General features: G+C 40.1%; 1 protein-coding gene across 3 annotated transcripts in view; it reads right to left on the reverse strand.

The window, feature by feature from the left end:
* Window positions 1–1,102: 1,102 nt before the first annotated feature.
* LOC121319586 (tubby-related protein 3-like) overlaps window positions 1,103–22,161 on the reverse strand; it is an 89,034-nt gene continuing 67,975 nt past the window's right edge. For 2 of the 3 annotated variants that reach the window (XM_041257172.1, XM_041257173.1), the window contains 8 exons: window positions 15,667–15,804; window positions 12,723–12,847; window positions 11,897–12,088; window positions 10,868–10,980; window positions 7,204–7,318; window positions 6,136–6,234; window positions 5,328–5,499; window positions 1,103–1,295 (listed from right to left, as the gene is read on the reverse strand). In XM_041257172.1, the coding sequence (XP_041113106.1) occupies window positions 1,162–1,295; window positions 5,328–5,499; window positions 6,136–6,234; window positions 7,204–7,318; window positions 10,868–10,980; window positions 11,897–12,088; window positions 12,723–12,847; window positions 15,667–15,804 (1,088 nt within the window). In that variant the 3' untranslated portion in view covers window positions 1,103–1,161. The remainder of the gene's footprint in view (window positions 1,296–5,327; window positions 5,500–6,135; window positions 6,235–7,203; window positions 7,319–10,867; window positions 10,981–11,896; window positions 12,089–12,722; window positions 12,848–15,666; window positions 15,805–22,161) is intronic. The other variant, XM_041257174.1, reaches the window with a different exon arrangement.

Genomic DNA, 22,161 nt, shown 5'->3' on the forward strand with positions numbered 1-22,161 from the left:
TGGAATACCTGATACATTACAATTAGTTTTTAATTTTTATTAATTTCATTTTTTGGTGCTTTTTGTTTTTTTGGGTTATTTTTTATTTTTTTTTAGCTATTTTTGAGTTTTATGTAAATAGTTTTTTTCAGTGCTTTCGCTTTTTATATACTATATGAAATAATTGTTTTCAGTTACTTTCCAAAATGCTTGACTGTTTGTTTCTGTCACAATAACAGTAACTCGACAGTACTTGCACACTTAGTTGTACCTTCTTTCCTTTAATGTATTCCAGAACAAAATCCTTATGGTCACAGGCACATTCTTCTGGGTTTTTTTGTGTGTCAAGGCTTTTTTTTTTTACATTTTGCTACAATTTACAATTCTGTTTTAAATTCTCACTAACCTTGGATTCATGTGTTGTTTTTTTCTGACTTTATGTGAACGAAAAGACACACATTTGCCCGTTTTCCCATTGGAAATAGTGATATTTTGAAATATCACTGTCCTGGTCACAAAAGCAAAGTCTGTGGGGAATAATAGCCATTTTCTATACTTTTGAGGCATAAGCAATTAGGAAATAACACTTACTACCCAGAAACAAAAAAAATAATAATAATTGTTACACGGTGATATCATTATCATTGCCATGGCACACCCTAGTCACTATCTAACTGGGGAGCTGTACTGTATGTTTGGAGCCTACTGCATGTACTGTACCAGGTACCCCCTCTAGGATTTTTTTGTAAGCGTACTGCACTTGGGTGTTCGAAGCACTGGGTCCAACGCTGTACAATCTTTTAGTCTTCGTCTCTCCCTGTGTCCCCCTATCAGAAGTTCAGCTTACTTACTATCTGCCTATCTTAAAACTGCAGTACAGGTATATAAACGTAGGACATAGCTTTGGGGATGGTAAACAGAGATGTGATACAACAAAATTGTAACAAACAAATATACAAACAATAACAATTAAATAAAAAATACAATACATGCTTCATGATTTACAGTCACCCACGTTTGTTGCGATTTCTCGGCCTCTGCATGATTTCATTATACATCAAGTTCACACGATTGCGATAAAGTACACCGTTGCTGAATAAATAGGGTTTCCCTGCATTTAAAAAAAAGCAAAAAAAAAAAACAGTCCAAAGTAGGTTAGTGTTAGCGTGTCGAGTCTGCCCCTCACTCGCAGGCGAGCTTGCTGTCAAAGCTGGAGAGTCCAATGGCGAAGGCCTGCAAGGCGCACATGGGGTAGTTATAATCCAGAGTGAAGACATCTTCTGCCACTCTTCCAAACTGCATCACAATGTAGTCGGCTGGGTGAAATGGAAAGGGGGAGATCAGTATTGAATGATAACTAGTTATTTCTAGGTTTAGTGTGTCCATAAAATAGCAAGAACATCACAAAATAGAGTTCATAACACTCACAAAAAGGATTAGCAGCTTTTTATTACTGTAGAACAATAATAACCATGTTACTCTTTCCATTCATTTTGGGAAATATCAAAGCTGCACACAGTGCCCGTGACAGTCGCGTCCACCCCCGAGGGCATAAATGGACTGCTGACACTGACATTGTCATCATTTTTTCTTCAAGACTTGCTGCAATACTGAACGCAGCCACCTTGAAGGTTAATGGTTACATTTCTATTTCAGGGAACCAGGGTTATGACAATAACCTAACATTTCCTTTCAACTACGGAATGTAATCATTGCCTCATGAGTATGAATACCAGAGCTGTCGCAAGGCAATACTGGAGACCAACTGGAATGCTACAAGGTAAGCCAACAGCCAACTTGCGAGTTACCCTGAGGAACCCCAGTACAAGTAGCTAGGACTAAAAAATTGAGGGAGAACTTGCTTCTATATTTATGCTGTAAGGGTCGAGCTCGAGGCTGTCCTTAACACACTTGTTCCAAAACCAGGGTTTTGTGGATCGACGACATTCAGCCGATAGAACCGCATAGTGTGGGGCATAGCCCATACCACTACATTGCAAATGTCCCTGACAGACGAGCCCTGGAAGAAAGCCCACAAAGTTGTCATGCCCCTGGTAGAATGGGCAGTGAGCTTTTCTGGAGGGGGCAAGTTGGCTCATTCATATGCAGTCTTAACTGTGTCTGAAATCCATCTTTATAGCCTCTGTTTAGACAGAACTCTCTCATGAGACTTAGCTCCACAAAAGACAAAAAACTGCACAGACTGCCTCCAACTGTGAGTTCTGTCCGCATAATACCCTAGTGCCCACACCAGATAATGTGTACGGAGCTACCGCGATCTATCACACTGGAAAGGAGGCAGATTAAAAGCCTCAAGTTCCACCATCTGTTTAATGTGGAATGCCGAGATGGTTTTCGGCAAAAAAGTAGGATTGGTGCAAAGTGTAACTTTCACCCTGGCTTCTGTAAAAATTAAGCAGGCTTTAGCAACTGAAAAAGCCTGCATCTCAACCACCTGCTTAGCGGATGTGATTACAAGCAAAAAAGCTGCTTTTATAGATAAGTAGTTCAGCTCTGCTGAATGCAAGGGCTCAAAGGAGGGCATCGTGAGTTCTTCCAGCACCACATTAAGCTGCCAGCGAGGGACAATGTCCTTCATAGGCGGCCGAAGTCGCTGAGCTAATGAAAATTGCACCGCCAGGAAATGAGCTCCTGAATCAATCTTAATATAACAAGCCGAAATGGCTGCCTGTAAAATTGTTGTGGGGAACTCACTGATACAGAAGACAAAAGTTTCTTTCGAAACACCACTGGGGTGCACCGATTTATTTTTGCCCGCAGAGGACACTCTTGTCCGTGGCCTGAATACCGACAATGATAATCAGGACCACAGGGTTACCAACTCAGGTAGAAACAGTCACAGTTCAAGAGCACATGCAAGTGCTGAAAATAATATTTCATAACAAAAGACGAAAGCAAAAGAGAAAAAAAAAACAGAGTAATAAACCCACAAATAAAAGGTGCTGCTCCTGGCAATGTTCCATAGCCGTCGCTATTCAATGCAGCTCCAGTATTATTTGTGTGTTGCTATTCCCTTGCTATAACTCTCGGGGTTGCCCAAACCTCCCCAGCTATTTATACACGTCCCACTCAGGTACATAATAATCAATCCAATTTATTTGGCAGCGGCTGTCTTCCTCAGCCACACCTGCTTGCCCCTTTTCTTTCTCCAGACACTGGCATTTTATTATGGTTTTTAATCCAGGGTTTGTTTTTGTTTGTCAACACAACCCCTGCTGTCCTTTCCTAAAAGGGCAAGACTCAGGAAATAGAAAAGGTTTTTTTATTGGTATAGCGACCCCCCCAAGGCCCACCTCCCGACCACTCAGAGAGAAGGAGACACCACACACCCTCACCCAACCTCTCCGTGTCACTGTCGTGACTGCCAGGCGGATCCTAAAGGGGCTGCTGACCTCCCCAGCAGGATCGTGCATGTGTCAGATAGCCAGCACAGATCTCGCCCTGCTACATTGACAAATAAACCTGTAATATAGTATTATATTAGGGTATAATATAATATAATACTAATTATATATAGTATTATATTAGGGTATTTCCCCTATTTCCCCTATTTCCCCTATTTCCTCAGAGTTGGGGAACATTGTCAGAGCAGAAGGAAGCAAGTTTTCTTCCAGGACAACCTTGTACTTGGCTTGATTCATGCCAAAGCTACCCGATTCCAGCCTTGCTGAAGCACCCCCAGATCATCACCGATCCTCCACCACATTTCACAGTGGGTGCGAGACACTGTGGCTTGTAGGCCTCTCCAGGTCTCCGTCTAACCATTAGATGACCAGGTGTTGGGCAAAGCTGAAAATTGGACTCATCTGGGGGTGCTTCAGCAAGGCTGGAATCGGGCAGATTTGTCTTTGTGAAAGACGCATGAATCAAGCCAAGTACAAGGTTGTCCTGGAAGAAAACTTCTGCTTCCTTCTGCTCTGACAATGTTCCCCAACTCTGAGGATTGGTTTTTCCAGCAGGACAATGCTCCATGCCACACAGCAAGGTCAATCAAGGTGTGGATGGAGGACCACCAGATCAAGACCCTGTCATGGCCAGCCCAATCTCCAGACCTGAACCCCATTGAATACCTCTGGAATGTGATCAAGAGGAAGATGGATGGTCACAAGCCATCAAACAAAGCCGAGCTGCTTGAATTTTTGCGCCAGGAGTGGCATAAAGTCACCCAACATCAATGTGAAAGACTGGTGGAGAGCATGCCAAGACGCATGAAAGCTGTGCTTGAAAATCAGGGTTATTCCACCAAATATTGATTTCTGAACTCTTCCTAAGTTAAAACATTAGTATTGTGTTGTTTAAAAATGAATATGAACTTATTTTCTTTGCATTATTCGAGGTCTGACAACACTGCATCTTTTTTGTTATTTTGACCAGTTGTCATTTTCTGCAAATACATGCTCTAAATGACAATATTTTTTATTTGGAATTTGGGAGAAATGTTGTCAGTAGTTTATAGAATAAAACAAAAATGTTCATTTTACCCCAACACATACCTATAAATAGTAAAACCAGAGAAACTGATAATTTTGCAGTGGTCTCTTAATTTTTTCCAGAGCTGTATGTCACATATGTCATATATATATATGCATTGCGATCCTGCAAATGTCACAAATCTTTTTTTGAATTCATGTGATACTGTGTTATGTGATATGTTTGATATGTACTTACTGAGCATGCATTAAATTACAAATACATGCAAGTAGCACCGAATTGCACAACCACTACCAATGGCATCTCTGCATAGTGCTGCACCTAGAATTCCCCCACATGTAGTTAAAGGAAAGTGTTAAATAAACAATGAAAAGTAAGTAATGTTCTTTTGAAGATAAGTATTCCCTAAGTAAGGCATTTCAAAATACTTGCCATGTCAGAAGCACTGGTTTACTAGTTTGCCCATTATAAAATAAATTACAGCTATAATATAACCAATTAATGCAACCAAGTACTTGTTAATTTTTAAATATGTTTTACTTTAAATATTGGGGCACGTTTTGCATTGGGTACATTATTTTATGTCTAACATGGGCTGACACTGTGCAGAATGATGGGGAGAGCAAAATATTTTAATTACCTGGCGATTTCAATCAAGTTACAGCTGAACAGGAGAAAAAATAAATAACTGTAAAAAGCCACAAAAATGAAGTGCATGTGAAAAGATTTTACAGTTTACCACAATAAAAATATATACCACCCCACCTGATTTTCTGGGCATTTCTACATGAATCATAAGAATTAACCTGGGAGATGTAATTTTTCCATCAACAGGCAGAAAACTTTCACCCATGAAGATGTCTATTAATTATCATTGCAACTGGAAGAGCACTCACGGTCATTCTCGTGGACGATCTGAAAGTTCTTCACGGAGGCCTGCGTGACCCTGCCGTGGAAGTTGAGTACGTAGGACTGCGTGTCATCATTCCACACGGGCGCCTTGTTGTGCAGCTCAATCAGGTTATCCATGGATTGGTTCTGCCACTTAGTCAGCAAGCTCTCGTGATCCTTAAACCGAACAACAGAAATCAGGATCATCAACTAAATTAGGATCAACTCATTTATGCATCTCGTGAAAGTAGGGTTTAGTGGCTGAGTAGGAGGAACTCTCCCCACTGAACCAGAAAGTCTAAATGTCCCAGCATGGTGTTACCGGCAGTATTGTGTACTGCTCGAGGTGCCTTCCTTCATAAAAGGGGGTCGCTTTCAAAAAGGAGCAAGTATCCAGGTCACCACTGTAAATAAGAACCCATTCTACACTGGCCTTACCTGGTTAAACCAGAACAGGTATGTAAATTAACACACAGTACACCACCACTCACTGTGAAGAAAATAAATTAGTTACTTCAACACTTTTATCCTGTGGTGGGATCTACATGAATAATATGCTGACTATCTTCTCAGAAGTTGTTAGTAAAGAATGTGAATTCAGACAACTGGTTCTTAAGATATAACCTTTGTTAGTCACAAGCCAGAACTCAAATACTAAGGTCAAAATACCTAGATTGTCACATTCTCAACTTGAGTTTATGCATATGCATCTCAATCTTCATCATAAATGGCTAGGGTTTATTAGCTTTTTCTGCCCTCTCTCTTGTCCACCACTCAGTCTCCCAATGAATGTATCTGGTCCCCTGTACTCACGTTCCTGGGTCGCACTGGCACCCTCTCATGACTCATGTTCATCCCTGGGATTACCACCGTCATCTTCCTTGGGCCCTTAAAACCCAGGACATTTGTCTCCTGGAAACAGAAAAAAGTAACAGTACAGTCACTGAAACAACACCGCTCCTGCAGGTAACTTGGTGGATGGGAAACATTGACATTTTTAAATATTAAGAACAATGGGCTAGTTCAAATGTGTTGAGACACATTTTGATTTGTGGAAAATACATTTTTTGAATTTTGCACTTCAAGGTGGACTTGCATAATTACTCACAATTCTGACTCCAGACTCAAAACACAAAAATGAGCAAAGTTTTTTTTGTTTTGTTGTTTCACATTCTCGTTTAAAATTTTACTCACAAGCTTCTTCTCATGGCAGAACTGAGGGGAAACCCACCTGCACTGCCCTTGCTAAATTTGTATCTCTTTTGAATATCTGGCCCTATATACTGTGCTCCTTTTTATTCTATATATTTTGGTCATTCGTTTTAGCTAATTTTGTTATGTACTGTATACTTAAATAGCCACTAATTGTGCAATGTACTATATACAATTTTACTGATTTTGCTTCTTCCTCTAAAAAAAAAAAAAAAATAGAAATAGGTTACGCTTAAAAATGTCTTTTCAACATATTTTGACCCACATGCAAGCCTGAGCGAGTGGCTTGTCTATTTCAAATCATTGAGAAGGGAGCCTTTAAAAGGAAATCGCCAAGTACTTTAGACTGATTTGTAATCCATCCAAAACAATCAAACAATTCGAGATGTGTTGACGAAGGCATTAGCTGTGATGCTTGCCTGTTGGTAATAGAAATTAGACATTATTAATAAGTACACCAATCTGCTTTTGCCTTTTCCTATTTAATGTGGTGATGCATCAAATTTCACATACTTGATTGATGCAGGTTGCACAAATCTACGAGGGAACACCCTCATAGATAAATGAACCGAATTGCAATTAAGGCACAAAAAGAACATCTTCGCAGTGGTAGGATTTCAGTGAGGGTGTTCGGATGAAGCAAGCAAGCTGTTTTAGAGCAGTACTCACATAGCAGATGGCAGCTAGCTCCTGACGTGCATTACTCTCCTCCAGCAGGCCCTGTGCCTTGGTTGGGTTCGTCCCGTTGTCATACACAGTAAACTTTGTCCCCATCATGTTAGACCTGAGCAAACCAGAGCCATAATCAACACCACACGTGTACCGATTGCTCAACTGATTACTGATAAACAAGATGACAATATCAATATGTACAAAACTCACGCTCATCAGATCTACATATGTATTCATTACAAAAAACTATGTCAAACCAAGAACACTACTTAGTCAGCTGACTCCTCCCTAATCATGTCCTGCTTTGGTGGAAATACATTTAAAAAGGGTTACAGACGAATACACTAAAAGGACAAAAAACATTTTTGGCGATTCAAATCCAGACACAAATCTGACCCAAAAGAGACATTTTCGGACCTGGACCCAAACCGCAAACTACGAAAAAAAGTTCACATTCCGACCTAACCCTAACCCACAGTGTGGGTCACCCGACCCGATGCAGGATTCTAACAGCACATGCAGGGAAACACTGACAAACAAGTCATACTTCTTAATAACAGACTTTTTTGAACAAGACTTTATATACATTTATTTTACAATGTGTACTAAATTACATTCAAAACACTACACTCTTGCTGTTCAGAATCTGCAACCATACAACGTATATTAACAGTACTGTGTGAACAAATATTTACTATTTGATTTTATTTATTTTACTGTACACTCAATAGGGGAGGCAGACCAACTATTACATATATTCCAGGGTAGATGCCACACTCTCCTTGTCTCTGCTGCAATGCCTAGGTAGAACATGTCTCAGTTAAGATTGCTGTAATGTAAAATGTAAACATAACATTATCTTAACAAAGTTTTTTGCAATGAATTCCCAGTTTTTTTTTTTTTTTTAAATGGTAGTTCACCCTGTGGGTTTAATCTAACTACACTGTAACCTGTTTAAAGTTGACCTTTAGCACCATAACGAAGACCGAGGGTCACCAAACCCAACCAAAACACCCAAATGCCAAACACTACCAATTAAAATACATAGATAAAGAAATAATCAAAATACATTCACTGACTAAAATATAAGCAATGTTACCATTTCAATAGAATAATAAATATAATGAACACTAGTGGGTTGCGAGTGGTGAGCCGAGGATACAGATAATTGGGCACACTAAATTGGGGAGAAAATCGGGGTAACATTTTTTTTTTAATCAATTTTAAATTCTCTTTGCTGTCGCTATCTCAAACCTTCTCTTCCCAATTCCATATACTGGGCTATGTAAACTTTTGATGATAACTTTTATGCTTTGTTAAACAGGTGCAGACGTCGGTGGACGTCAAAAGAAACAAAAGTGTAATATTTGAGTATATCGGTGAGAATTATTTTAAAAAATGCTATCAAAAATAATTTTATACAAAAACTATCCTGTATTGTGTTTTTACAAGTTATTTAATTGTAAACCACTTAGTTATTAGTTTAGTTTCAAAAACGCTTTAACAAATCGTCATTTTGTTGTATGTTTTTATTATTATTTAAATAAATATTTTGGCTCTGGGCACAACCGCAGTGTAAACGCTATGTGAAAAATTATAAGAATCTCCATGACCAGTCGGACTTGAGTCAGCTTAGGTCTGAGGTGGCAGTGTAAATGCAGCATTATACACAGAGCAGCTGAAGATTCAATTACTTCTGGATTGGCTAGAAAGTCTGTGCGCAGTGAAGTACAGAAATATTTCATTTTTTTTATTCATTTACATGTTTTACATTTAAGAGCTATTTAAAAAACAAACACATCACAAAACATGTTCACTTTTATGTTCGAGGTGCCTGAACTGATTTTTTGTAGTATTAACTTTCAATTTACAATTGGTAATACCCACGGCATGACATCATCCACCATTGGTAATTTATATCTTGATATAACAAACAACCCCAATATTAACAATTTCAAAAAAATATTACAGATCCTTTTAGGCTCAATAAGCAGATAGTTTACGACAATAACATACAATATAGTAGCATCATATACGGTTCAAAAGACTTCAGTCACTTATATTATCAGTGCGTATTCTTAAGTATCACTGTCAGCAACAAAATATTGGCTTTAATACAGAATTGTAATTAATTTATATCCTTCACTTGTACAGTATTAGACTGATGATTGACAGGGCCTGCTAGGTGTTGGGGGCTGCTGACTTTAACATGTGTGTGCATGCCCAATTACATTTTTAAAACCTTAATATCTCTTTTAATTAAATGTTGTTTTGCTTCGGTTTAGGAGCTATGGATGGTCGTTTAACTAAAAAAGTAAACTATGGAGAGTTAAGCACTTTACCGGTTTTAGAGACAATCTAGATGACTCCATGTTTACAACTGACTCCATGTTTATACCTGAATTATTCATATCTCAAATGTCATGTTTCTAAATCAGAGCTTCGATTCAACTATAATTGGTCTAGTCTCAACCTGTACTAAAATCACTACTGATTTAGATGACACTAAAATTCCCATTACATTGTAAATAGCAGAACTGCCTCTTTCATGCTGTGGCAGGACGATTGCCCTGCACAATGGGTAATTAGTGTTGGTGTAATTTGTATGTGGGAATGGGTTTATTGTGTCTTTTTGGAGTTGATTTGTGTAATTGAATTATTGTTTACAGACGGGCGCTCGATTGAGACTTGCTGCCTGCTAGGCATGGGTTGAGTGGAAGGGCAGCAAGTGATTGGCTGTGCTGGTCCTCAAATCAGCAGGTGGGCAGGTCTTGACCGAGTGTCCGTCAGTTCAAAAACATCCGCGGAAGATGGCTCGAAGCTGCTGCAAGGCCATGAGACTCAGCGCTACAGAGGTCTGGAATTGAGTGAACAGAAAGAACTGGAGACTGCTGACTACTGCATTGGTTAACCAGGGCCAGGGTTCCCGTGTTCAAGCAAGAAGAAATTGCAACCGCCAGCGGTCATGTGTATACTGGGAAAGGGTAAGAACGGAGCTTCGTTTCAGGCAACAACAGCCTGCAGTAGAGAGAGAAGTGTATTCCAGTGAAACCTCCTGCTTAGGGGAGTAGCACTAGCCGTTTCTACGGCACTTTTTATTTGTAGTTTTTTGTACTGTGTTTTATTTTGCCTTTTGTACAGCTTGCTGTATGTGTCCTCTGTGTGTTACCATGGCTGGTAACGTCACAAGACCACCTTTATTTACTTTCTTTCTTTCTGTTTGTTGTTAATAAATCCTGCGCGCCTGTGCCGGTGTTTCAACTCCACCCCCAGCTGTCTCTCTGTATGCTTAATCAGCGGCTACCCACACACATGACACGAGCATCCCCCTGTCACACATGTCAATGGACATTTATAAATAAATCACTTCCTTCTTCAAAGCAATTTGGAATGTATTTCTGCCAGACGGCAATCCTAACTGGGGCAAACAGATTCCTAGCTCAACACATTTTGATTTTGTTCTGCTGTTAAATAAATAAAATAAACTATGTAAAATACCTTTTTAAATGTTCCCAGTGTCACATGGAAAGTGGCTCTTCACTATTGAGTTGCTGTTATTTAACATTCACAGAACTAGAAGTTGGTCGGCTTTGAAATACACAGTGATTTGGGATACAGTAGCCGTAAAATCATTAAATTACAGATTAAAGGACAAGCTTACCTTAGCTTGCCAACAAAACTCTCCGCTTCCCTGGAGAGGTCTGTGGGGTCGACAGAAATTAGATAATTAGACGTCTTGCTCTTCTTCCTCTTCCTGCCTGCAAGTAAAAACACCTGGGACCCAAAACAGAGAAACAATGAACAAAATGCACTCCCCAGATAATAACACAGAGAAACAGGGCACATGAGAAATTTGTAGGTAGACCAGATTTTAGTACAAAGATAGCACTCCAGCCAAAATAGTACATTACAAATTGTGATTTACATCAGTGTATTTAGTGTATTAGAATTTAGAACTAGCAAAATAAACATCATAAAGTAAATGACAAACAGATCAACTATAAGCCTTTCTCAATGTCTTCAATGAATGTTTAACAGTAATTATTAAAATATTTAAGGATTAAATAAATTCTTTGAAATCTCATTTGCAGCTTCACATTAAATACAATCCTCTCAATGTTACATAAAATCATTTTATATAATCACACTGAGGGCTCAAGATAACACGACAATGGACGCTTTTGAATACTTAAATATTTGTAACATTCATGAGGACTGGTGGCACCTTGTGAGTACTGTGCTATGAAAAGGAGCTATCTATAGAATATACATATGATGCTGCTGCTGCTGTTCTGGATAGTTCCATGCAGGTTCACAGGGAGCTATGGATCTAAGGTCTATTTCAAAGCAATCCAAAGGGGGTTACAGCCTTCCATAGACAACCATTCAAAGTATTTAGTGGATTGATTTGGTCTAAAATTTCTATTTAGAGAACTAAAAAATAAAAAATGAACATTTAAGGATAACTGCATTCAAAACTACAGACTGTTATTGCACTGCAGGAAAGATCATTTCACTCAAAGCAGCAGACTGCTATTGCACTACAGAAAAGATAACTTCACTCAATACAGCAGAACAGTAATCTGTTATACAGATTTGTATTCTTTTTCAGTAGAAGACACAGTAGAGCTGAATTGAATACTATCAAATTTCTTAGTTCAAGTTGTGTTTAACAGACTACCTATCTTACCTTTCTGCCGTCATCCTTCTCCAGGTGCATGAAGTAAGTGGGGTAGAGCCCCCTGTCCATGCCCTTCTTGTCCCGTGTGATTCGGCACTTGATAGTGATGCTGCGTGGGGCGGGCCGCATTGAGAACTCCTCCAGATTCTCCACTTCTATGGACGAGCCGTCTGCCTGGGGAGAAGTAGGGGCATCTCGGTCCTGCAGAGAGAGACAAGGAGACAACCAGACACACATACAGTACTTGGGCTCTGAGAAACCGAAATATTTCACAAAGTTAGAACAAATATGTCAGTAACTTACACCCCCTGCCATGGCTGAGTAACAATATTAGAGCTACCAGTATCAAGTACAACATCACGGTCTGCAACAAGCCACATAAAAAATTTAAGTAAATGACAGGTGCCTCCACATAGACACAGCTTCTTATATTCTCAATAACTCAATTTCCTAACTAATTTTCATCACAATTGGATAAACACTTTATTAGATAAATGTAAAAAATGTACAGGTGATATACAGGCAGAGAGATGGTGAGACTGACAGGACTTCTACACAAATCCCCAAATTCTTAACGCTGTCATTACCATGCGGTAAAGAGCGTCTTTAGCTAGTTTCATCTGGCAAGCGGTTCACTAGATTCGACGAAAACTCGTACATGCCAGCAGATGTACAGAATAACGTATGGATGGAGACCTCTAATAAACCCCAGCAGGGGACAATAAGAGGAATCATTTGTATAAATGATGTGATAGCTACAAAAAAGGGGCTAAGTTATAATAAAGGATCAGCCCACTAAGCCTGTAGCACAGAAAGGAGGGAGAGAAAGACTCACGGTGCTGGATTTGATGGTGGTGGTGGAGGCAGGTCGGGGGTTCTCAGAGTGTGGAGACTGTGATCTGGCACTCTTTTCGTCATCATCACTGTCTTCTTCATCAAAGTTCAGACTGCCAGAGATCCCTGTGATATAACTAGGGGTCAGACTGCATTCTTTCTGTTCACTCAAAGAAAAGAAAATACTTAAAAGCTACTAAATCACCAAAGGAAAGTAGGTTAGCTTTTGTTTGGAAAGAGCCCTATTCCCTCAGACAGGCTTATGAATAGCTTAAAACAGCATTTTGTGTTTTGGCAGGAGTACCAGCGGATTGGCCACTAGGGGCCATTGGTCTACAGAGTTTTAGGTTTCCCAGCGAATATGTGCTCTGCAGGTGAACAAGTTAGCTGCCCTGTAATTAGTGCTGGGACGAACACAGGATTTTCATGTTCGGATATTTGCTCATAATTTAAATATTCATTCAGATATTCGCTCGTTTTTCAAAAAGTAATAAAAGCCATTATATTGCTCTGAAAGCAGACAGAGACAGAAAAGCAGCAGGGGCAGTGGGTGTGGCCGTGGCCATGGCCCCTCTGTGTGTGTGTGACTTTATTTTACAGCAAGACCTTGCAATATGCAACACGTTCAAATAGAAAAATATCAATTTTTTGAAACTGTCCCACAAATTCTGGTGAAACGGTAAATAAGTGCAAGGTATTTTTGTCATTTGTAGCGACAAATTCGTTTAAAACGGTACTACTGGTGCAGGTTTGTTTATCCAATTTGATAAAAACAGTACATCTGACTTTTTTGTATCCTGTAAACATGGTCAATGTACATTATGAAATCTCTTGTAAATACAGACACGAGATTTCGACTGTATCTAAAGCTCGACCTAAGTTTAAATTCCCGAGTAACTAAGGGCTCATGTTGTGTAATACAACAGTTTTTAATCAATGTGACTTTGTAGGGAGAAGGATCCTAGTTTAGTGTGTATATATATATATATATATATATATATATATATATATATATATATATATATATATATATATATATTATATATTTTTTTTTTTTTTTTTTTTCTTTGAGTGTACTATGCATTTCACTATGCATATCACTAACGTAGCAAACATGCTACAAGGATAGTGAGAAAAGAGATTTTTTTCTTGAATGTTTTCAGAATTACACCCAATACTGTGCAAGTCAGTTGTGGCGCACACACACATATCAAACTTAGAACATTCACCAAATGAATGTGCTACAGAATTTTAGGCTGGAAGTGGAAATACAATATTTAGTGTAAGTTTGAGCTCTTCCTCATGTCAAATAGTCCTCATAATAAGCTGTGGTGGTACTAGAATTTTGTTTGGGGCCACCACCTGAGTAATTAGCTACAAATGTATTTTAATTATTTTTTAATTATTATTATTTTATTTTTTTTAGCGTTCTTGACTATGATAGTTGTGATAATTAAAAGTTCTTCCAGGGTTTGTTGCTTCAAAATTGAGTTATTATAATGTTTCCCTTTGCCTGACTTTGAGCTACCTAATGGTGACATTGACACATTTAAGGTAATACTGTTACATAATGTTTATGGAATTATGAATGTAGTCCAGTACTGACGCTTAGAATTCTCCAGACGTGTTCAAAGCCAAGTAAAGACAGTTATAGAAAACAAACTGAAGCTACTCAGAATGAATACATAGTAAACGAAATTTAAATTTTTTTTTAAAAAATTCGGCAGCTGTACTTACTGTTTAGTTTTTTGTTTTTTTGTTTTCACAGCAAAGTGAATTTAGAACCACCATCTAAATAGTAAAATAATTAATAACTTATACAAATGAGGCAACCTCCATTGAAGGAAATGAACAGAACACTCAGTGTGGCACAAAGCATGAAGTCTACCTGCGGCTTACAGATTAGCAAGAACAAAAAGGAAAGTGAATAGATAAGAGTGTCATTGAAGAACCCTGCTCCTCGGTTAGTAACCAGCCACCATTTCCTCCAAACAAAACACCCAGACTGGAGGCTGCAGTATCCACTGTTCCCTGACAATAACATTCTGCTAGACAGGAACAGCTAGATAATGGATTCAGTCTAACAATGTGAGAAAACAGCAATATAATAGGCTTAACTCTTTAATGCATGAAATATTGAAAATAGCTGAAAACGGTAGTCTTGGACACAACAAATATATTTTTTGACTTTCTTTTTCATTGCTTTATATGGGGGAAAATATACCATCCTCATATAACGTCATCATGCATTTACATCTTCCATACATCCTCATATAAATACTAGAAGATATTTTTTTTAACCATCTCCATGAGGTCACCATGCATGAAAGGGTTAATATTCATAGTTTTCTATCCTATAGTCTAGTAAGACAATTGTTTATTTTATGTATAAATATTTAAAATAAATATTTATGTCCTGGTTGAAATAAATCCCTGTGCTACCCAAGACTGAAGGTCAGGTGTCTTATTTAAAGCTGCAGTGTCCCAAATTCATGTAAACATTTTTTACTAGAAAATATGATTTTTACTAGAAAATATGATTCTAAGTTAGTTTTGGCTGAACACACACGTTTCCTCTCTCATTCTAAAAAGAACAGCTATACTTCCTGCAGCTGAGCGTTATGTTATGAACCCATACTGTAAATTAGCTGTTTCTGCTCTAGGAAGCTGTCTTGTAAAAAGAGAAAAAAAATGATCTACTGTGGTGTACTGATAATATTTTACAAGAAAAACATATTAAGCTAATATTTTAAGCAGAAATAATCCTTTTGAAAACTTAGAACACTATTTTGAAAACTGCATAGGTCATTGCATTTTTAATGGACCAGAAACAAAACAAAATGTAGATTCTCAGAGAAACTTTGCTTTTGGAAAAAGTGGATAGTGCTCAGACCCCCGGCCCACCACCAGTGAGAGGCCCCTTGGTTAGTGCTCCTCCATACTACCTGATTGTATCAGTTTCTCGCGGGCTGACATGGGGGGTGGCATTGGCTCCACAGGGATCTCATCTAGGGACCCTTTCTCCACTGCGTCACACCCTGTCTCGGCCCCCGAACTTATCCCCTTCTCTCTGGGTTTTTCAGCTAAGGAAGGAGAGGCACACTCACACATGGGTTTCCAACAAACCTTTACCACTGTGGATAGAGTCACAGGATTTAACTGGTAGTGCTGGCATGCTGGCTTAGTGTGCCACCCCTTACCAAATGATTTGTTTATCATTGTTTTGACTTTTTTTTTTTTTTTTTTACACATCCTAGGGAATGAATGGGCGCATTCCAAAACTCAACAGTGAACTTTACCCTTTCTTAAAGGCGGTCCTGAGCTAAAACCTTTGACTTTCACTGTTGAGCTGACTCAACATACTCACAGAGTTGAAAGGCTGGTGCCGCCCTTGCAGAGTTTTATCCTGGTAGTGGCTCATTATAAACACTGTATTATTACACTTTGAAAGCAATAAATCAATTTTAAAAAACAGGGCACGCAATAGCCATTACCTGCAACAGTCTATCATATCTATCTATCTATCTATCTATCTATCTATCTATCTATCTATCTATCTATAGCTTTTGATTTTGAAAAAGGTCAACCCCAGTGTTTTTGGATTGACCAGGTCCTAATACATCTTTCTAGGGTGGGTACATAATTGGCAATACGGTAAAATAAATAAAATGCAGGCCGATTTTTATGTAATTTATTTGAATGAGGAATGGGGATGAGGAGAAAGTTTAATGCAAAAATGAATCCCTGGTGCTTTTATGGAGCAACAATAATGTGCCTCCTGTATCCAGCACATGTATATTATTATTATTATATATTATTATTATTATTATTATTATTATTATTATTATTATTATTATCATTGAAAAACACTTTATATAACAGAAAACCTAAAGTCATCATTAATATTGTGCTGGAGTTAATTACAGGCTGGTTGTAATGGTAGAATACAAAAGAACCATAGCAACGGTACACTCTTAACAAAAAAATCTTAATAGTTGCTGACAATTCATTTTACTAAAAGAAACTTATGGCTGACACTGCTAAGAGACCTAAAGTGGGTCTAAATGAAAAGTCTCTCTCTAAACAGATGCCTATGCATCATCTCACTCCACCAAACAATATCAGGAGTGCTGGTGTAACAAATGTTACATGTTTTGTAAGATGATGGGTTTGTAATTTCAGTGACAAAAAGCTAATTCGTTGGGGTTGTTTAGAAGGAAACTGTGAAATTTATGGTCCAGCTTTTAAAAGAAAAGTAATTTTGTTTGCTGAACAAAACAGAAATTGTACATCATAACATGAATTTGAGGCATCTGAGGCGTGTCAGAAGATAGAAATGCAATCGAAATGCTATTTCTACCCTTTTCCAGCTACTGTAGACTTCAAGGATTGCTGTTCAACACTATAAGTGCTGTACATATTTTCTTTTCCCATTTGCTTTTGTAATATAGTAGGTGACTTACTCTGATGCTTTAATGTACGGTAATAGCCTTACATGCTGGCACTTAGAAATTAAATAGTAATTTAACCGGTAATGATTGTGTCTTTTTCATTAAGAATTAAATGTGACTGAATTAATGGGGGGGGGGGTCTTCATATAATAACAGCATTTCTTCGAATTTAAGATGCACTTTTTAAACAAATTTTTCTTCTCAAAAATGGCCTGCGTCTCAAATTCGAGTACAGTATAGTGATGTGCGTATTAAAAATTGGCAACAAGATGTAACAGCCTAAGTACACAAACAGCAACTTGACTGACTGGCAGTTGAAGGGTTCCGTAACAGTTATCCTGTGGAGCGGATGCTTTCCTCATTGATCAAAGCAAGCTTTCACTCAGCACCGCCTCTGTAGCTATGGCTTTAGTGAACGTGGTGGGGTAGCCTCGAACTGGCACTGCTGCGTTCTTAAACAGGCGTAGGCTCCCCGGCCACGCCCCCAGCCAATCAGGACCTCCCAATCAGCTCTGCTCTGGGCAAGCCTTCCTGTTTACAACAGCAGCAGCACAACCAAACCAGGAACAGGGTCCTCCATGTCACAAAGCACCATTAGCTTCCCGAGGAATTCGAAGAGAAGCTTTTAAAATTTCAATGTTTCATTATTAGGCTCAGTTCTAATCACATCCCATATTTTTCGACTTGTCAAGCAATACCACAGTTCACAAAAAGAGAGAAAAACATGTGTGAGTAATCACAGCTGGAAATGTGAAGCAGTACATAACTGTAATGCTCTGTCTGACAGCAGCCGTCTGCAAACTGCCTCCATATGTAGTTTTCTTATATGAGGAAATGTTCATTTGCAAATGTGGGTGTGAAATTTGGGCTGCATCTTAAATTCGAAGGAATACTTGTACATTTTTTTCTACCTATGAACTTAGTGAAAACTATGGATGTGTGATATAATACGAAAGGAAAAATAAATTTCCATAGATTTACAACTTGTGTGGTTTTGAGGTTGCCATTTTCACAGAATATCTGAAAAACCATTACAAAGATTGTCAAAAAGGGACATTTTTGACACCTTGCCAATGATCTAGCTAGCCTGTCACTAAAACAATGATTCAGTGCTCAGATGATAGTTTAAGATAATTGACACAGATGTTATATTTTGTATATGTAACTAAATAATATTGCAATACACAGGTTATGCTTAAAACGGTTAAAATATTTAAGAAAAGTTATATATTTTTTTTCTTATAAATGGTAAGAAAAACTAATGTACTTTTATTTTTAATAGTAATGTAATGTGATAATAAACAGCTGACAAAATAATGTTGATAAACTCACATTGTTCTAAACGTTAGACAACAGTGAAGCTCACAGTTGAGTTTTAGAGTGCTTCCAAACTGAAACTTTCAGAAATTTCCCTGGCAGAGTTCACCAGAAGAAAGATGATTTGTGGTAAGAACATCATCACCATATCCAGATCACTGCTTCCTGCAGAACCTGCAGTGCTGGTTTTCTGCTCCCACAATAGCCACTCATTTCAATCAGAGCAGCAGCGTTACTGCTGGAGGGACCATAAATCCTACCAAACGCTGACGAGATATGAAATGCTTTCAGTTTCAGTTCTTATGAACCAGGGTGTGTGAATAAAAACATGAAAACCATCAGTGTTCTGTTGAAAAAAAAAAATCTGTTAATTACAATCTGACTACTGAAAACATTCTATTCAATTGACATGTATCAGTCGTGCTCAGCAGGTGATTTTAAAAACCCATATTGTGACTTACACTTTGGATGAAAACCACTGGATAGTGTGTCAGTAATTCTAACAATTATCATAACCCTGGTTTCCTGAAATAGAAATGTAACCAATACCGAATGGGTATTTACCATCTAAAAACCTGAATCCTGAAAATTGTACACCAAAGCTGCTCTCTGAATCTGTGACGCAGCCATGGCCCTGCCCCCGAGGGCACAAAAAGACTGCCCTCACTCATCTCAGCGTTATTTTCCTTCAAGCCTGCTGCAATCATGGACATGGTGACCTTGACGGTTAAGGATGACATCTCTATTTCAGGAAACCAGGGTTATGACAATAACCTAAAGTTTCCTTTCAGTATGAACTGTAACAGTACAATACAATAAACAATTTGGACAGTTTTCAAAATAATTTTTGCTATATTTTTTACACACTTTTTTACTGTGATTATGAAAAACGGAAATATATTATTTCAATAGATCTGAAATAACAAAATAACAACATGTTGACGGTTGTAGAATTATAACAATATAGATAACGACATAATTATTATTTTTTAACAATGGCAGTATTATAAGTATAAATAACATTTTTTTTTCCAATGGCAGCATGTAGCAAGGCGGTAGGAAAGCCCTCCTGTTTGATCGTATTGTTTGTTTATTTTTAGAATGGGGTCTCCCCCTCCGCCCCTGTGTTATTTTGTATTTGTTTATTGTGTGTATTTGTGTATATTTATAGATGACCACTGTGCATTTTGTTTTGTTTTGTATTGTTTTGCAGCGTGGATGGGAAGCCCCAACCACATTAAAAACTCGTGCAGAAGGTGGCCATCTCCCGAATTAATTAAGTGATTAATTTGTTGCTAATCGGGAGATGGTCACCTGTATAAATACCTGCAGCTCTCTGCGCTCCGGGTGTCTGTACGGAGGAGAGAACGAGAGCAAGAGATTCATTTAAAATGAAAGTGAAATTTAAAGGAACCGTGAAGGCTACTGCCCAACCGGACCGTGAGTGTTTTGTGTTCGTGATTTGTTTTTGTTTATCTGTTTAATTTGTGCTCTGTGAGCAAATTTATTTTTGTTTAACTATTTCATTAATTTTTGTTATTTTTGTTATTTAATAAAAAAAATTGTTATTTGTAAATTGCAGCTACCTGACCTGTGTGTGCTTCCTTCTTCTGGTCTGAAGTGACCGCAACGTCATTTCCTGCCACACGTGGTGTCCAGTGTGGGATCACCAGCACCTCCTGGATTAAGGCCAGAAGAGACTGCACAAGGGTACCGCAGTTTCATTTTTTTTTATTATTATAATTTTTTTTTGGAGGAAAGATGGGAGGAGGAGGAAGAAGGATGGGAGGAAAAGGAGGAGCTGGAGGAAGCAGCAGCAACAGCCACAAGTCTGCCTGACATGCTTGAGGTGGGAGGAGTGGTGCTTTGAGTTGGGCAAGTCAAGCCACGTGTTGCCTGATGGTTACCACTCGTCACCTCAGGAAGAAGAGGTGGAGCCACAACCACAAGAGGAGATAAGCTCGGAAGCCCTCCTCCACAGCATGGGAGTGCAGTATTGTTGCTGCATCTGTGGGGAGTGGGGCATTTCCCAGCGAACTGCCCCCTCCCACCAGAGGATGTCCTGCATCTGAGTGGGAGGAGCCCGAACGACCTGCGCCTGAGTGGGAGGAGCCTGAACGTCCACAGCCCAAGAGGGGGGAGCCGGTGCGTCCACGGCCCAGGTACCCACCAGCAGAGGGAGAATGCCTGCTGGTTCCACCTCCACCTCAATGGGAGGACTGCTTGTCACTCTCACCTCTACCGGATTAGGAAGAAAACCTGCTGGTTCCACCTCCACCTCTGTGGGAGGATTGCTTGTCACTCCCACCTCCACCAGCAGAGGGAGAATACCTGCTGGTTGCCTACACCTCAATGGGAAGACTGCTTGTCACTCCCACCTCCACCAGCAGAGGGAGAATGCCTGCTGGTTTGCCCTCCGTGGGAGGACTGCTTGTCACTCCCACCACCCCCAGCAGAGAGAGAATACCTGCTGGTTCCACCTCCACCGCCATGGGAGGACTGCTTGTCACTCCCACCACCACCAGCAGAGGGAGAATACCTCCAAACTCCATCAGCAGAAGGAGCATGCTTGCTGGTTTCCCCACTGCAGCCAGAAGGGGAGGAGCCCCTGCCAGCTTCGCCGCCAGAAGGGAAGAAGCCCCTGCCTCCTTCGTCAGGAGCAGAGCAGCAGGAGCTGCCTCTGTCTCCACCACCATCACCACTTGGAGAACAGCAGCAGGAGCTGTCTCTGTCTTCAGCACTGGAGGGACCAGGGCAGGATGCCTGGCCGCAGTGGCTGCGAAGAGGGCCATCCCCCGCACCACAGCTAGGCCTGGCTCTCCTCCTGCTGTCGCCTCCTGAGGTTCAGCTGCTGCCCTGTCTCACACCGCCCAAGGACGCCTGCCTCGCATAGCCCAAGGATGCCTTATCTGCATCGCCTGGGGCAGCTTGTGTCTCTCTTTTATCCCCTAGGGTTGCCGAGGGTCTCGCTTCGCCTGGGGTTGCCGAGGGTCCCGCTTCGCCTGGGGTTGCCGAGGGTCCCGCTTCGCCTGGGGTTGCCCGTCTTTCCTTTGCTTCTCCTAGGTTTTGCTGGTCCTGCTTTGCCTGGGGTTGCCTGGGGTCGCTGCCGGCTCTGCTTCGCCTGGGGCCACTGCCGGCTCTGCTTTGCCTGGGGCCGCTGCTGGCTCTGATTCGCCTGGGGCTGCTGCCTAGCTTGCGCCGCCTGGGGCCGCTCCTGTCCTGCTGGACCGCAGGAAGCACCGGGGCTGGCACCTCAGAAAAAGGGGCTGCCGGCTACAAAGAAGGGGAGGAGGACAGAAGACCAGCTCCCCCAGCTGCAGGAAGTACGGTGGCCGGAGCCCCACAAAGGGGAGCTGTCAGCCATGAAGAAAGGAGGGAGGTCAGGAGACCAGATCCCCCTGCTACAGTTTGGCTGCAGCCCCAGAAGAGGGAGCTACCAGCCAGGAAGACATGGGGGGAGGAGGACCTCCCACCATGGCCACCCCTATGGATTACTCCAGACCCCTCTTCCGGGATATTGAGAGGTGGTCGTTGGGGCCAATTGTGCTTCACACAAGGAGGGGGATACGTAGCAGGGTGGTAGGAAAGCCCTGCTGTTTGATCGTATTGTTTGTTTATTTTTAGAACGGGGTCTCCCCCTCCGCCCCTGTGTTATTTTGTATTTGTTTATTG

This window comes from Polyodon spathula, chromosome 8, assembly GCF_017654505.1.
Source record: "Polyodon spathula isolate WHYD16114869_AA chromosome 8, ASM1765450v1, whole genome shotgun sequence".
Lineage (NCBI taxonomy): Eukaryota > Metazoa > Chordata > Actinopteri > Acipenseriformes > Polyodontidae > Polyodon > Polyodon spathula.